The 17,777-nt window shown below is 40.0% G+C and overlaps 1 protein-coding gene across 1 annotated transcript; it reads right to left on the reverse strand.

Annotated features, from left to right (window-relative positions):
• Positions 1–30: 30 nt before the first annotated feature.
• Positions 31–17,435, reverse strand: PERP (p53 apoptosis effector related to PMP22). Its single transcript, XM_022557689.3, has 3 exons — positions 17,150–17,435; positions 5,743–5,883; positions 31–1,527 (listed from the first exon to the last, which is right to left on the reverse strand). Exons 1-3 carry the CDS (start codon positions 17,340–17,342, stop codon positions 1,301–1,303), a joined length of 561 nt encoding a protein of 186 aa, XP_022413397.1. The 5' UTR covers positions 17,343–17,435; the 3' UTR covers positions 31–1,300.
• Between the last annotated feature and the right edge of the window lie 342 nt (positions 17,436–17,777).

Here is a 17,777-nt window from a genome sequence, read left to right on the forward strand (position 1 = left end):
GAAGCAAAACCAAAAAAACTGCAAACTAGATACAAGATTAGAACACCTGGTTTATTGGGAAAAATTCATAATGGAAACTGCAACTGCTTATTTTTACAACTTACAGGATAATAATTCGATACATAAAATGAATTGGTTTCCATTACATAAGTACAAATATTTTTTAAAAATCCATGTGATATATCATATTTGCCATTCAGAGAAATCCCACATCCCTGAATTCTCCTGTTGCATGTTTTACCTCAGATATTTTTAATCTGTTTACCAAGGGAAACCAGGTTTTTAACCGTATTTGAGTTTTTGATTACAGCTGCAATCTATCAGAAGCTGTGTCTACATGATTAGAGCCTGGTCAAGCCTAAGACGAAAAATTCAAGCCATTTCTTCTCTTTAGGCTCTTTTAATGTTACTTTTGTGATGGGAATGGCCCTCCTAATGGTTTACTAAACAACCTAATCCTACCTAGAGGTTACGACGAATTAGACCAATCCACCTTTTAATCCAGTCTACCCTAGTCTAGAACATATAGACACCAAACAGTGCAGAATTATTAGTAGCACTTTACCACACCCCAACCCTACAAACCACTTTAAAAGAGAAAATTTCATCTTAAGATTTCACTACTTAAGGAGGTCTTACTACTGCAACAGGCTTTGGCTATGAAAGAATACTTTCCTAGATGCCATATCAAGTTAACGGGAAGCTTAGCCCCAAATCAGTTATTCATGATGTTAATTAGAAATCCTCACAAATGATATGCATTTAGGAAATGATTTTGCTTCTTTAAATAGCTGAAGGTTTGAAAAAATATTTATTTTTTGCATTTCTTTTAGAATATTTGGTCACTGGCAATTTTTACCAATATCTTCCTCTTCTCCTTAGTCCTTAATAGACCCAGTTCATTCCATCTGGGAAAAACAGAAACCGGATCAGATTACTCAAATCTCTGAAGCCTTCTCATTTTTACCTTACAAATTACGTAAGTTTCCTTCTCATATTCTTTTACAAATGCAATATAAATGGTATGGCTAGATATAAGGAAACACTGGCATATTAGTAATTAGGTAATTAGTTAAAAGAAGTAAGTCTTGTTTAACTCTACAAATCACAGATAAAAGATGAATATGAAACTCTAAAACTATTTAAGAAATATTCTCTCCCAAAGTATTGTAGCATTTTGACTATAGTTTAATGATATGAACACTGCCCCAAACATAGGTTCAGAGTATTCCGGGGGAAACAGTTTCTTCCTCTGGAATCCATCTCAGCAGCAGTGATGTTCTTCTGCTCATTCCCCACCTTAGGGAGATGTGTAGAAGTACCTCGGCTTGGCATTGCCCAGCAGGTCATCTGCATAGTTGGGGAGGCAACAGAAGAAGAAGGCACAGCCAATCAGGATAATCGTGGCCGCCCACCCAAAGCCGTAGGCCCAGTTATAGATGTAAATGTCAGCAGAGCTGTTAGCCAAGTTAAAGGTCTGGTTGTACTTCACAGGGTAAATTACCAGGGCGATGATCTGGAACACAGCTAAAAGGAAGGAAAAAAAAATACAACGTATGAATGTATGAATGAATGAATGCATGGTAACAACAGATTATTTCCTCTTCCACAACATTTTTGCCTTAAAATAAGTATTAAATCCACCTAAATAATGCTGATAAAAGGGGCTGGGGGAGTCTAGTTAATCATAAGCCAAAAAAGATGACTGAATATTGTGTGTCAGAGATACCTGGCACTGAGTAGAATACTGAGTATATGAAATACAGACAGAAAATTAGAGATTCATGTACCTATGTAAGCATTATATATACTAAACTAAAACGTGCTGAATTGTGGTGTGCAATAGGAAGCAAGAGGGTAGAGGAGAGCCTACTTTTTCATCTTTGCTTTTCCTGTGCCAAACATAAGTTAATATTATCAGTGTTAGCAAAATAAAACATATGTACATATACATATGTCTGTGTGTATGCACACACAGACACAGATAGAGGAATATTCATTCAATAAATAAATGACTAAATAAAACAATGAATCAGTGATGCGAATGATCAATGGGAGAATCAGAAGAAAAGCCTGCAGAGGAAGGGGGAATCTGAAGAATAAGTAGAAATGAAGAGATGGAGGAGAGGAAGAAGAGCATTCCAGCCTCTGGGGAAATAGAAGCAAAAGAGGGGAATAACCACAGTGCTTTCAAAAGTGAAAGGGGGGCTTCCCTGGTGGCGCGGTGGTTGAGAGTCCGCCTGCTGATGCAGGGGACACGGGTTTGTGCCCCGGTCCAAGAAGATCACACATGCCGCAGAGCGGCTGGCCCGTGAGCCACGGCCGCTAAGCCTGCGCGTCTGGAGCCTGTGCTCCGCAACGGGAGAGGCCACAACAGTGAGAGGCCTGCGTACCGCAAAAAAAAAAAAAAAAAAAAAAAAAGTGAAAGGGAAGATACGGGAAGGAAAACATATGTCAAAAAAATTTCTAAACTCTTTGATATGAGTCACATTATTACAATTATTATTAATCATGTATTAACAATTTACATTGCTTAAAAATAAAAGGAATTTATTAAATCTACTTTGTAGTCTTTTTCAATGAACATGCCTAATTCTATAAAGCTCTAATGAGTATACACATGCTATGCTATGCTATGCTATGCATTTTTTTACCTAGTATTTAGTATGTGCATTGCCATGACTTTGGGTATAAGCAGATTTTAGCTCTGTGACACTCAGACGCTACTCTTCACAAAGAGGGATCAGCTGGCTGAGCTCCCAGGAGTATGTCAGGGAGTGAACAGTCCTCGCCACCACTTTTATTTCACCTTAATTTTTTTCTACTAGCTCCACAGATATACCCTTAACTAGTTTTCTTTTTTTTTTTTTAATTACTAGAAAGGCTGTAGATGTTTCCACATCTTGATTTGTTGCTTCTATTTCCCAACTTAAAATGTTCTTCTTTGGCAACTTACGAAAGGCAATCTTAGTGCAGATCTTAGATATTTCTCTGGTTCCTGTCTACTTTATTTTTTTTAAATATTTATTTATTTATTTATTTATTTTGGCTGCACCAGGTCTTAGTTGTGGCATGCAGGATCTTTTTTTTTTTTTCAGTTGTGGCATGCGGACTCTTAGTTGTGGCATGTGGTCTTCTTAGTTGCAACATGCGAACTCTTAGTTGCGGCACACATGTGGGATCTAGTTCCCCCACCAAGGATCAAACTCAGGCCCTCTGCACTGGGAGTTCAGAGTCTTAGCCACTGGACCATGAGGGAAGTCCCACTTTCTGTCTAGTTTAAATAACAAACTCTCACTAGTTAAGTTTGTCATTTTCTGCAAATCATTGTGTATGACACAAAAGGAACACGTCTCTGCATTTTTCTCTAATATGCCTAGTAATAAATGTTAAACATTGTTATTTACCCATTTTGGTTCATCACATAAAGTTCTTGTAATGGTTTGGATCAATTTTTACAAAATCTAAATTGTATTGGTGTTCAATTATTCTGATTTTAACCCAATAATATACATCACATTAAAAAGAATTGTTATGAAATATATCTTAAAATTCAAGTAGGGCTTATTCAACATTATTACCACTAAAAATGTACTGAGATTTCTAGGCTTTTTATTTTTCTATTAAACATTTCCCATTCCACTTGTCCAACTTTGAAGAAGGGGAGAATTAAATTGTAAAATGAGAACACGGGGTTAAGCAGGACAGTTCAGCTGTTTATCTATCGAAACTCACCAGAGCGAGTTTTTTTTACAATAACTCCTGCAACCCTGTTAGCTAGAGATGGCGATTACTAGATCTTAATGTTTTAAGGTTAAGGTGGACAGAAGAGTTTTACTACGATTTCTTTTAATTTTGGTAAAATATACTCAACGTAATATTTCTCATTTTAGCCATTTGCTAAGTGTTCGATTCAGTGGCATTAAATGCATTCACAATGTTGTGTAACCATCACCACTATCCATACCTAAAACACTTCCAACATCCACAATATGTACCCATTCCCCCTCCCCTCGGCTGCTGGTAACCTCCAATCGACTTTCCGTCTCTGTGAATTTGCCTATTCCAGGTACTTCATACAAGTGAAATCATAAAATATTCGTCCTTCTGTATCTACCTTATTTCTTTCAGCATAACGTTTTCAAGGTCCGTCCATGTTGTAGCTCACATCAAAATTTCATTCCTTTTTATGGCTGAATGATATTCCATTGTATGTATAGACTACCTTTTGTTTATATATTTATCTGCTGCTGAACACTTGGGTTGCTTCCACCTTTTGGCTATTGTGAATAATGCTGCTATGAACATGGACGTACAAGTACCTATTCAAATCCCTGCTTTTGGTTCTTTTGGATATATACCTAGAAGTGGAATTGATGGGTCATAAAGGATTCTTCAATGAACGTTAATGCCATAGTGTTATTTCTAATGGTGATTTATATAGGCATCTACCTAGTCTTCTAAGACATGTGATAGGAAGCTACATCAAATTGTTTTTGATAAGGTCTTGTAAATTTGAACTACAAAACACCAAATAAAAGTGGAGGGAGGATTCAACAAGATTCTTCATATGTTTTGTGATTCCTAGCCATTTCTGATTCTAAAATATTATTCCAAAAGCAAAGTTTGAAACATGAGGAACACTCAAGTAAACTTTATTTTGAATCAGGAGACATGTTTAAATGTACAGGGGACGGTTAGACCTGCACTGGCTGGTTCTCGGAGGCTACCTCCTTCCTCCCAGCCAGGGCCTTTTTGCTCCTCACTTATCCTGCCCTAGATCCTGCCATCACCTTCTTTGTACTCAGGGAACCCTGCGCACAGCAGTCCCACTCAGGCTCAGGCTTGATCCTATGGACCCCTCTAGTTACAAGGCTTCTGACTTGTTTCCAAAACCATATGCTCACTTTGTATTTATACCCCAGGTCTGTGGCTGGACTTCAGCATTTGTTCCATGAGCCTAAGTTAGTAGCTTGAGAAATGGACTATGGCCGCCTCACTTTGCCCTTATCAGCATCTTCTTCTTCTTTCCCCTCCTCAGGAAATCCAGATTTGCATCTAAATCCAGCTCTGTGGCTGGGGTCCTGCTCCTTTGGCAGACTTCCCTACTGCCAGGTGCCCACCTAAAATTTTAAATAATTCTTGCCTCTAGATTCTTGCTAGTTCTGATATTCCCTTAATAAATGATCTCTCCAAGCCCCACCCAGCTGCATAACTAAGTTTCCCATCCCCCAACCCTGGCTCTAAGCTGCAAAGAGGCAATTCCAGATCTGGCCCCTCCCAGATCCCCCATCCCACTGCAGAAAACCCTTCTGTGACCCACCACATCCTAGGACTGCAGAACGCCTTCAACAAGTGCAATGGTTCAGGGACATTCCAGTCCCCTCAGGCATGGGGCTCATGGGAGGCCAGCCTGGGACCACTATGGAGACACTGCACTTCCAACCCTGGTCCCTCGGGGCAGGGGTGTCAAGGGCATGGGGTCATCTACGAGAGATACCAGCAGGTAGAGTGACAACCTTCCTCACTTGGATGGGGGACATGGAACGCTGTCTCAGGCAGAGGATAAAAGGGATCCAGCTCTTAAAATACATCTCTCCTCTGTTACTTCTGCCTTTGGTGACACATTTTCCGAGAACAGATCAGGAACTGTATTGTCAGAGATCTTCTTTGTGGCGTGGACATTATTATATTGATGTCCCCTGCAGATAGGAAGAAAGGATTGCTGGCGCACAGTCTTACCAGCCAGGGCCAGGAGGCTTCCAATCATTTTCAGGAAGACAAGCATTTGGGATCCGCAGAGGGCAAAGAAAGAGAGGATGAAAGAGATCACCAGGATGATGAAGCCACAGAAGAGCATGGCGGCAACTGCCTTTCCCCACGCTATAAGAAAGAAACAGCAATTAGTAAGGCAGACAAGCCAAATTTAAAAGTTACTTATCAAAGCAACAATGGGTTTTTTTTTTTCTTTCTACTAATTGTATTTGGGTGGAAGAACAGATTTTCTTTAGACAATACTTAAGCATCTCCATATTTTAAGGGAAGAATAGGCAATTCATAGGTAGGACATTAACATACTGATATGCAGTAATGCCTTATCCCCTCAGTTTTGGGGCAAATGTTTATACCTCCAAAATGAAAAGTAAACTACATTAAACTGTATCTCATTTAATAAAATGGCATATAAACAGGTATATTTAAAAGAGTCACTCAAGTTCTACTATAACATGACCACAATAAACAACATTTTTACTATGGAACAATCTAAATTACAATCTCTTCAGGAACTGTTTCAAATACCTTTAAAAGGATCTTTTTTCCATATTAAGGTTTGGTCCCATGCAAAAATAATTACTGAAAACTCATAGTACGTATGACTAGACAGAGATATAAAATAAAACAATTTAATTGTAAAGTAGCTAGCTGTGCTTTTTATAACAAGTTTAGGTGCAAACAACATTTCTAAATTTTAACTTGTGAAGTATTCAGAATTTATTGCACAATAATTCTCAATTATTGACATGGGCCCTAAAAACAATAAGGATGAGGTGGAAATTGAGTTCTAGGTTTGAAGATCTACATGGGCAGCTCTAGCCCTGGGTCATTCTCCTCTGCCCCTGTGGGAAAAGAAGAGTCATGACTCCCAAGCTAAGGATTCCAGCCAATCATTCTTATTGTTCAAACTGCACTGATTCGTAAAATCTCTTCCCACACAACCTTCTCTCTAGAGGCAGTAACTGACATGTAGGAAGTAATCGCTCTGTACCAGGCACTGGGCTAAGAACCCGCCATGCCTTAGCAACCTGAATCCTCACAATAACTTTTTAAGGTTCACACTCTGTTATCATTTCTATTTTAGAAGTGAGATTATACTAAGCCTTTGAGAGTCCAGATAACCTGCCCAGAGCCACACAGCTGGCAGCCAAGTTTGATTTCCAGACTGTCTGAATCCAGAACAGGAGTCTTTTTTCTTTTTTTTAAGATATAAGTTACATACTAGAAAATTCATCCATTTAAAGCATACAATTCTGTAGTTTTCACTCCATTCACAGGGTTGTGCAACCATCACCACTTTCAATTCCAAAATTTTCATCACCCCAAAGAGAAACCCCATGTCCGTTAGCAGTGCCCTTCTCCTCCCCACTTCCTTCACCTTCTGATCTACTTTCTGTCTCTATAAATTTGCTTATTCTGGACATTTCATATAAACGGAATTATATACTATGTGGCCTTTGTGACTGTCTTACACTTTCACTTAGCATAATGTCTTCAAGGTTCACCCATGTTGGAACAGCATGGATTAGGACTGCTTTTCTGTTTGTTTTTTGCTTTTTGTTTGTTTTTTTTTTGCGGTACGCGGGCCTTTCACTGTTGTGGCCTCTCCCGTTGCAGAGCACAGGCTCCGGACGCGCAGGCTCAGCAGCCATGGCTCACGGGCCCAGCCGTTCTGCGGCATGTGGGATCCTCCCGGACCGGGGCACGAACCCGTGTCCCCTGCATCGGCAGGCAGACTCTCAACCACCGCGCCACCAGGGAAGCCCTGCATTCCTTTTTATGACCAATAATTATTCTATTGTATGGATAGCCCACATTATGTTTACCCACTCATTCATTAATGGATGAACATGCACCCTTAACCTATTTCTCTTTATTGCATTTGAAAAGGAGAGCTGCGTGTACCTCGGCACTGGTTTTGCTCCAGCTTTAACCGAGCTTGGCTGGCAAACAAATCCTGACTTAATTTGGGGTCACTGGACTGGTCAGTGTTAGACAAAGTTAAGGACTAGCAGAAAGAACAAGGGCTTGGGAGCCAGCTTGCCCTCATGTATACCCTGCCTCTATTACCTATTAGCCACTGTCAGTCTGCTCCTCTGTTAACCAAGGCTAAAATGCCTTCTTTCAAGATTACGGTGAGGATGAGAGCTCTTGTGTGAAAAGTCATGAAGCTATTAATTCTCCAGCCCTCTCTGTTCAAAAATGTCCTCATGTATTCCGATGACTTTCTCCAGTACCTCAAGTTTTCACTTTATTCAACGTTCTCAAGGTTCTACACTGTCACATGAAGACTCTTCCTCAGTTCTCCACTGCATGTTTACATCTTCAACTATTAGAGACAAACCTGGGCTGAGCTCCCCTGTCCCCTTCTCTAGCCTCCACACTCCCTCCAAATCTTCATCTAGATTCAGGGATGACTGGGGTATAATAGGTAATTAAGGAAATGACACATGCTCAATGTTTTTTACATGCTCAAATACCATGTTTTCACACAAATTAGTGGCACTGGTCAGGATGGCGTCATGACAGTACCTGAGTGGGCCTAGTTATATGTTTATAATTTTTATTACTTTCCTCCACGTCTTGCTCTCTTCCCATGAGATCAGTAAGACCAAGGTAAAATAGAAATGTTTTATTTTAAAATAGACATGGATAAAGCCAAAATGTGAGATTAAGTCTCTTTTCCCACTTTTGCCTTGTCCTTCGAGTAAGGTAACTTTCCAGAGAAAACGGACCATGCTTTGGAAAGAACATTAATTAATCAGACCATCTCGAAGTCTAGCCCATAAACCACTGACTCAAAATCATCAGTGGTGCTTATAAAAAGTATGGATTCCGGGCTTCCCTGGTGGCACAGTGGTTGAGAGTCCGCCTGCCGATGCAGGGGACGCGGGGTCGTGCCCCGGTCCGGGAAGATCCCACGTGCCGCGGAGCGGCTGGGCCCGTGAGCCATGGCCGCTGAGCCTGCGCGTCCAGAGCCTGTGCTCCGCAAAGTGAGAGGCCACAACAGTGAGAGGCCCGCGTACCGCAAAAAAAAAAAAAAAAAAAGTATGGATTCCTATGCATCCCTCCAGACATACTGAATCAGAGTTGGAAAGGAATCTGCATTTTACTGGTATTTCTTACATTTATACTAAAGTTTGAGACCAACTAAGAGAGATGATTAATCTTCTTATAAAAATAGCTGGAGCATGTAACTTTCAGCATGTAACCCACTGTCAATTACAGTCTCATGTCTGTAGATTTTTGCATGGCTACTGCCAATCATTAAATTCAATTAAATAAAATCATTAAATTCCAATAAGCAGACACTGAGTTTTCCTTTTAAGGTGAGTTCACATGTTTGAAACTGTTCAATGAAAAGGCAACACAGCTATATAAGCCACACAGAGGAATGAAAACAGGAAGATCAGTTGTATAGCAGAATGTGAGTTTTCAATAAAAACAGGAGAAGCATCCTAACAGGGAACATATTTAGTAATCAAATTTTGACAATCACAGATTAAGGTTTTTAAAGTATAGCTAAATAAATTATGTATGATGTTGCTATAAAGAGTAACATCAATCATTTTGCCTGTTTATTTGAGGAAGATTAATACAAAGTTAGATTATTGCTATTACTGCTTCCGCTGACATTACCGCTGAGGTGTAATTTACATTTAGTTTCAGGTACTTGAAAGGAATTAAATAAAAGAAATAGTAAGCCAATTCACCTAACCTAAAACCAACAGGTGAATGTAAATATGAACAGATCATTTTAAGAAATTTTCCTACGTTATGTTAAATCAACTCAATTAGCATCTTATTTAAAATGCTGAGTCTAAAGAAAATCAAAATGGAAAGTTAAGTAACAGTCTGTCTGGAGGAAGGCTGCCTTGGAAGTAGACCGTGTAAAACCTGCTCCTTGAGAGTGGAAACACCCACATTGATTCACTTAACTATCATTTAAGATGTGGCACATATATACAATGGAATATTACTCAGCCATAAAAAGAAACGAAATTGAGCTATTTGTAATGAGGTGGATAGACCTAGAGTCTGCCATACAGAGTGAAGAAAGTCAGAAAGAGAAAGACAAATACCGTATGCTAACACATATATATGGAATTTAAGAAAAAAATGTCATGAAGAACCTAGGGGTAAGACAGGAATAAAGATACAGACCTACTAGAGAATGGACTTGAGGATATGGGGAGGGGGAGGGGTAAGCTGTGACAAAGAGAGAGAGGGGCATGGACATATATACACTACCAAACGTAAGGTAGATAGCTAGTGGGAAGCAGCCGCATAGCACAGGGAGATCAGCTCGGTGCTTTGTGACCGCCTGGAGGGGTGGGATAGGGAGGGTGGGAGGGAGGGAGACACAAGAGGGAAGAGATATGGGAACATATGTATATGTATAACTGATTCACTTTGTTATAAAGCCGAAACTAACACACCATTGTAAAGCAATTATACTCCAATAAAGATGTAAAAAAAAAATTACAATGAGGTATCAACTAAAAAAAAAGATACAAATCTTGACATGGTTTTGAAGGTCCTGACTGATGGATAACAAGGAAGGCAATCTGCTGCCTCATGTCAATGACTATTTTGTTGTAAGGTGATGAGATGGATCCTACCAGGTCTGAGCAGGGTCCTTCCAGCCCAATATTCTGCCTGAGAAGGGAACCAACAGCCATGTAGACTAACAACATGGCAATTCTCCATGACATACATTTTGAAAACTTAAGATAAATCTGTAGGCTAAGTGCCTTTGGTCTCCCTTAATCACCCAGAATGAGTCTAATATCTATAAATTTACCCAACCCTTTGGGAACTATATATTTTTATATTACACCTTGGTCTAAATTGTACCCTATTTACCAGCCTCAATGGAAAAATATCAATTTGTAAAACTTATCTTGAAGCTACTTCTTTCATGATTCAACATCAACAGATGGTCCTCAGGTCTTTGAAGACAGTCCATCTTCATCTATTCTGAAGACAAGTCTGTCCTTCATTAATATTTTATACACTAAATTTCTGCCTTTCCTAATCCGCATTTTACTGGTATTTCTTACATCCATACTAAAATCTGAGAACAACTAAGATAGATGATTAATCTCCTTATAAAAACAGATTGCAGCACTGCCAAAAAGGAGCGTGTAACTTTCAGTATGTGACCTACGGTCAATTATAGTCTCATTTCTATAGATTTTTTTCATGGTTACTGCCAATCATTAAATTCAATTAAATACTATCATTAAATTCAAATAAGCAGAATGTGTGTGTGTGTGTGTGTGTGTGTGTGTGTGTGTGTAGGGGATTGGGGAAGGATTGTCATTGTCAATTATCTTTCTCTGAATTGAGACCACAAAAGCATGCTGCACTCCAGGTAAACAGAGTTTCTGCGCAGGGATGTTGTTTTTTGTTTTTTTTCCTTAAGGGAAGATAAATTCGGTGTTTCATATATATATGTAATTTATTCTGTCCTAAGTTTATTTTTTCTAAGTACCACTTGAAGAAATTTATGTTATCAAAGAAACCAGCAACATTATAAATCCACTTTTAGATAAGATTCATTAAAGATCCATTTAGGTAATGAATGGCTTATCAGATTTTGCTATTGCTTGCAAAGATTCAACATTAAGTCAACAACATGGAAACCATTCACTGGTTACTAATGAAATTCTGAGTTTTTTCTAAAAAATGTTTTTAAGTTTTTTGTATGAGGGATAATGCTATACGTTTTTCCAGAGATTATATACTAAAACATGATGTTACAAGGCAAATACAGCTGGGAAAAGACCAGTAAGATCGACTGAGAAGAAAAGAGCAATAAAAGTAAAAATAAATAAATACCTTGAATATCAAGCTAGAAACCATAAATCAAAGTTAAGCTTATGAAAAGAAAAAATAAACAAAACTTTTATTTTAAGACAAGGAGAGCACTACTGCTATATCGTGGGTGACATTTTGGAGACTGTCATTACTTTTTCAACCCAAATTAGTATTTCTTTTAATGGATTTGCTGCATTCGTCAGTAGCTTTACATGTGGGCACCAAGCATTGACCAAAACAGTCTGTGGCCTAGCCCCTTACTCAGTGCCCTGCAGATTCCAAATTGTCACCCAACTAGAGTAGAGGATGGTTCCTTTCCAGAACAAAGGATTCATCTATGAACAATACAGAAAGCCCTACCCATTAATACAAGATTTTGTCAGATTCCTTCCTATTGTTTCTATAAAGTTCTTTATGTCATACACAAGCAGAACTGAAAACTGGACAAGACCATAATTGAAAAAATAAAAAAGATGCTATCTTGTGACCACCTAGAGGGGTGGGATAGGGAGGATGGGAGGGAGATGCAAGAGGGAGGAGATATGGGACTATATGTATATGTATAGCTGATTCACTTTGTTATAAATCAGAAACTAACACACCATTGTAAAGCAATTATACTCATATATATATATATATATATATATATATATATATATATATATATCCTCCAGGTTCAAAAAAAAAAAGATGCTATCTACAAATAAATATAAACATGGGTAGATGATATATTCAAAAAGACTGTTGCATAGTCAATGAGGAGATCTGCAGTAATACAGGCCAGTGCTTCTGAAACTTAAAAGTGCTTACACATCACCTGGGGACCTTGTTAAAATACAGATTCCAATTCAGTAGGTGGGGCCTGAGATGCTGAATATCCAGTAACCTCCCAGATAATACTCATGCTGCTGGTCTGTAACACACGAGTAGCAAAAATCTGGAGGATGACTCAGGAAAGCCTCCAAAAAAATCGACACAGGAAGAATGATTCTGCAGAAGGTTTGGAAGGCAGGAAAGGAATGGCTTAAAGGAAGAATGATGCCGGGGTCTCTGGGGAGAAATTCCACAGTAGGTGTGAGATTCTTTACATGCTCTACATTTTCCCCTGAAACTGAGCCAGATGATAACCCTTTCCCATTGGTTTTTATGGAACTTTACCCCTTATGGCCTTCTTTTAAAGTCTGAGTGGGGGAAACCATCCTACACGGGAAGATGGGAAAATACAGGAAATTCTGTGTGAACTCAGACAAAATAACTAGCAGCAAATTTGGAATCTACCCTCAAATGTTTGAAAATCTGTCCGTTGGAAGAAGGCTGGAAAGAAGAATTTACAGAGAAGCACATTTCACTTCTTGTCAGTGTAAGAGAGGTACTTTTAAACAAATAGCATCGTGGAGAAAATTAAGTTGCTGAACAACGGGAAGAAGCTCAGATCAGCCACGGGCGATGCTGATAGGTGGGCTTTGGAGAAAGCTTGAGTAGGCGCACTATTCATCCCTCCTAGATCTAATAGTCTAGGAGTCTCTGGCCATTTACAAGGAGAAAAGACAAATCAGGAATTGAGGCTCTCTGGTAGTGCTAAGCGCAGCAAATGTGGAGTAAACTGGTGAAGATCACTGGTTCCTAGATGTCTAGATTTTATAAATCAACATATATTTTTTTAATTATGAAAATCAATTGAGAGTGTCCAACTTTTTGTTTTACTATGTACGAATGTGAACACATGCCCGCAAAGATTAATCTATCTACTAATGCCTAATTTCATAAAATAAGAGCATTTGAATACGTGACCCTGCCCCTCTGCAAAAAAGCCACAAGAACATAATCTCAAAATGAAATCCTTTAAGTTGAATTTAGGCTAATGTAAAACTATTAACTTCATACTTACTGATATTTTTCTCATTTCTCGTACATTTAAGAACCATAGGGCTAGATGATCTAAAAATATTTCCTGTATTAACCTGATTCTTTGACTTATCCAAGGCTGATTTCATGTAAAAAACATTCAATGTGGTATCTTTGGTAAAAATGAGGCTCTGCACTTCTGAGTTCAGATCCAAGGCAAAGGCTCTCCAATGCTGCCACACTGACTCCCCACCATCATTCTTGGAGCATAAATTCATCTCAGCTGTCCCTGTAATTTATGCATAAACTTATCTTCATTACTCTCTACCCTGACAAGTCAGAGCTTGCTTAGGACTTGAAATCTACATCTCTGATGCTGAAAATATCCTCCTGAGGTACTCTTTCTTAAAACTGTAAAAGAAGGTGCCAGGAGTGCAAAAATACTATCTGTGAACATGGATTCAAATTTAATTTAGCATCTTCTTTTATTTATTTATTTTTGGCTGTGTTGGTCTTCGTTACTGTGCGCAGGCTTTCTCTCTAGTTGCAGTACGCAGGCTTCTCACTGCTGTGGAGCACGGGCTCTAGGCACGCAGGCTTCTGTAGTTGTGGCCCACGGGCTTAGTTGCTCGGCGGCATGTGGGATCTTCCCGGACCAGGGCTCGAACCCGTGTCCCCTGCATTGGCAGGCGGATTCTTAACCACTGTGCCACCAGGGAAGTCCTAACTTGGCATTTTCTTTATACATGAAATTTGAATGATCATTTCAATGTTTAAATCTAGAGTTTTCTTTTCCAATTTTGAGGACCAGAAACCATGACTTTTTTAAAAATTCAAACAAGAATTTGTATTTATTTAGTTGTTACTATTATGTAAAAGAAAATATTCAGTGTTTAATTTGATTCATTGATGAGGAAAAATGAGGTGATATGGTAATCTGAAATTCTTTAAAAAAAAGTTAATGACAGTGAAGAATATAACATTCTTCTTTTTACATAATTCTATGGAACTATTTACCTTTATAAAAAAAATCTCTATTATTTAGTATTATTGCTGATACCTGCCAGCAAAATGAATATATTGTTACAAATGTCAGCAAATAAAAGAGATAGTGAAGCATTTTGTAATAAACAGGTATACTTTCTTAATACTGTAGTTTACAGTGGTAAATCACAAGGTTTATTTTCTAGCACATAGCACGAATTTTTTAAAAAGTGATTATACACACTTAATTCTCAATATTGAGATATCAGTTTAATTAGAGCCATCAACCTTATTCCTTGTTGTGTTTGTACATACGTGGGAGTGTGTGTAAACTGCTTACTGTATTTTAGATAAAATATGACCTCATGTGAACATATTGTTTTTGGCAAGGCCTAATTGCAGCTATCTGAAAATCTCAAAAGTTCAGAGACGCCTAGATAATCAACCTACGGGATAGGAGTACACAATTTCTACACCTGTGAGGCAAAACTAGCCAACAGTCCATGGCAGGAGACGGAGTGGAAGTATAATAATCACTCCAACTCATCTTTGACTTCAGTAGCCTGGGATGGACCTCTCCTGGTGAAATCATAGCTGTTTTCTTCTTCCCAAGGTCAACTAGTGACAGTGGGTGCTAGATTCATTATTTGATTCTAGGGCTTGAGCAAAAGCCACGTCTAACACATCCTTGGCACTTGATTATCTTTGCAAAGGTCACCAGAATAACCAAATTGGAATGTGAAAGCCACCGACCACTTATGAAAATCATTCTTGCTGCATCACAGAGGCAGTACTAGATTCCTCAAGGCTCACTTGGAAAACCGAACTTTTCTAAAGACCAATTTCTATATCAAATTGAAACATCAGCTGTACACTGACTGGATCTGTCTTTTCTCTACAATTAAAAAAAGTTAATGCTTTAGACTCCTGTCTAATTAAAAAATTAGAAAACAGAAACAAAACCTGCTTACTCCCTTCTATATCAAAGCACTCTATCAGCCTGAGGTTAGAAGAGCCACACCCTAGGAAGGTGAGTTCATCCTGCAAATCAAGAAAAATAAAAACCGCATTGTGTATTTTTCACAAGAGGGCTGTGGTCACAGCCAGAGCTATGCAGGCCAGATCATGTCCCAGCAGTAGTGCTGATCTAGGCTCTGCCTGCACCCTTCTCCCCGCGGCACACTAACCTTCTTAATTCATATGCCCAGGATCGCTGAATATTCTTTGGGTCTGTATTAGTCTTTGCAGTGAGATACGATTATCAAAGTCTGTTTAAAAACACACCTGTTTTAAGCAAGTCTACTAAATCCCCTACAAGATACTGAACTCTGTTGCATTTTAACCAGAAGATAGAGACATATTATCTCAAAGAAATTAATTCCCTTTGAAAACCTAAAAGACTTGGGGTAATACAAACCCTGGCAGGCGTGCTCTTTGCGCTTTAAGAGATGAAAAACACAGACTTTAAGGAAAGTAGGAATTCCATTTAGTCTTTACATTTTATTACCTGCTAAGGAGAACCATGCCTCCTTTGGGGAGTAAATTTTTGGGGAGAACTTCCAAATAATTCCACAGTAGATAAGATAAAGCACCAAGCCCCTGATACAGGGTCCCAGAAATAAACAGAGTTTGGTTTGAAGCCCTGGGCCACTTTGGAGGTGCGGGGCAAGTCAAAGGTCCTAGCAGAGAATGGGGGAAAAAAGCAGGGTAGCCTTCTTTCTCAGTTTTAAACTATTAAACTCAGTCGGTAAGGCTCCATTCAGTAGTAGTTGACTTTAAACTTCTGATTATTCTCATACTTAAACCCTCCTCTCCCGAACCCCTCACACAATGCTAATCACGATAGACCCCGGCTGTTCTTCCCATCTACGAGAAAGCAGGGGGTGGTACCGGCCCAGAGCAAGCTCCTCTCCAGTCCCGCGTAAGAGTAACAGGTAGTCCCTGAGGCTTCCTCCATGCTGGAAAAATAAAATACTCTATCTGCAGTATATTAAGTTGTCAACTCTGCTTCATTTCGCCGGTGTAGAAGATGTGTTTGCTTTTTAGATTTCAAATCAGATTAAAATAAAGTTTTCTAAACAGCAATGCCAGGCCTAAACCCAAAAGACACTCCCTCTAACAAGAATTAGCCTGAAGCATTAAACACTGCAGTATCTACTGAAATCTTCCCTGCTGAAACTTTGATTTAAAGGGCTTTTTTAAAGGAAGAAGAGCTGCTTTCACTTAGTTCAAGTTAAACGAATAATACAGCAACATTAGGGAAGGTACGCATTTTAAATACTTACATTTTAAAATATAAGGCATATTTCATATTTTAAGATATAAAATAGGTGGCGGAATGGGAAGAAATTTCAGTAGGTCTCCAAGAAAATATACTTTGTTCATTACATTTACTCATCAAACCCATTTCAAATGGCTGAAATCATCTTTTGCTGTACCGACAGACCCTACGAATAAACGTAGTTTGAACTAGGGCCATTTTCTTCCAGTGTCGAGCCTGGTTTTGGACACGGAAAGCTGCTACTGCTTTATTCTGCTCGGGTCGGATGTATGAACCTAGGCTCTAAAGAGAGATTTGTTGAATCACCCACTACCCCCGACCCTGTTCAGTCCCTTCTCGACCCTGTTTAGTCCATTCTCTTAGGGCGACTTCCGCACTCCCAGGGCGCCGGCGCTCGCCCAGCAGCCGCCCGGAGGACTTCACGGAGGCGGCGGCACTCACCAAAGTTCATGAGGCTTTTGCAGTTGTCCTCGGAGGTACACTGCCACCACAGCGAGGAGTAGGACTCGTCGGTATTGCTCAACTGTAGCCATCCGCGGCCGGCCAACGCGATGATGTCGAAAATGATGGCGCTGAACAGGAGCAGGGGCAGGATCCACCTGCAGCGCTCGCAGGCCAGGCCGCAGGCCAGCATCTCGACGGCGGTGGTGGAGAGGAGAGGAGAGCGTGGGGCTCGGACGCCGGCGGAGAGTGACCCTAGAGCGCCGGCAGCGCGACAAAAGGGAGGAGGCCTCGGGGAGGCGGCTCCTGGAGGACGCGGCTCGGGGCTGGCCTCGGGGGCGAGGCGCCCGCCCCACCTAGATTCCGGTGACTCAGAGCGCACCGCCCTGACCTGCCCGGCCGGCCCGGGCGCGCGCGGGGGAGGAGGGGCCGGGCTTGGGTTACACTGGGTGTGTGTGAGCTTACTCTGCCCGGAGAGACCTGGAGCCGCGGGGTCCCACTGCCTCGTTTCCCTCTCACTTGGTCCTCTCGCATCCAGTGCTTTTCTTCTCAGTGCTTCAACGTGTACACATTTTAATCTGCGCATCACCAATTAAATATTTAACCCCTGAAGTCGGATCACGGCCTG

This window comes from Delphinapterus leucas, chromosome 12 (genome assembly GCF_059928025.1).
Source record: "Delphinapterus leucas isolate spDelLeu-1000000601 "Yukka" chromosome 12, BTC_Dleu_Yukka2, whole genome shotgun sequence".
NCBI lineage: Eukaryota > Metazoa > Chordata > Mammalia > Artiodactyla > Monodontidae > Delphinapterus > Delphinapterus leucas.

Bases quoted from the DNA above. Each gene is read 5' to 3' on its own strand.
- PERP (XM_022557689.3), bottom strand. From the start codon at position 17,342: ATGCTGGCCTGCGGCCTGGCCTGCGAGCGCTGCAGGTGGATCCTGCCC. The intron at 5,884-17,149 runs GTGAGTGCCGCC...TCTTTCTTATAG, and splicing joins CAAAAGCCTCATGAACTTTG to CGTGGGGAAAGGCAGTTGCC. The intron at 1,528-5,742 runs GTAAGACTGTGC...CCTTCCTTTTAG, and splicing joins AAGCCTCCTGGCCCTGGCTG to CTGTGTTCCAGATCATCGCC.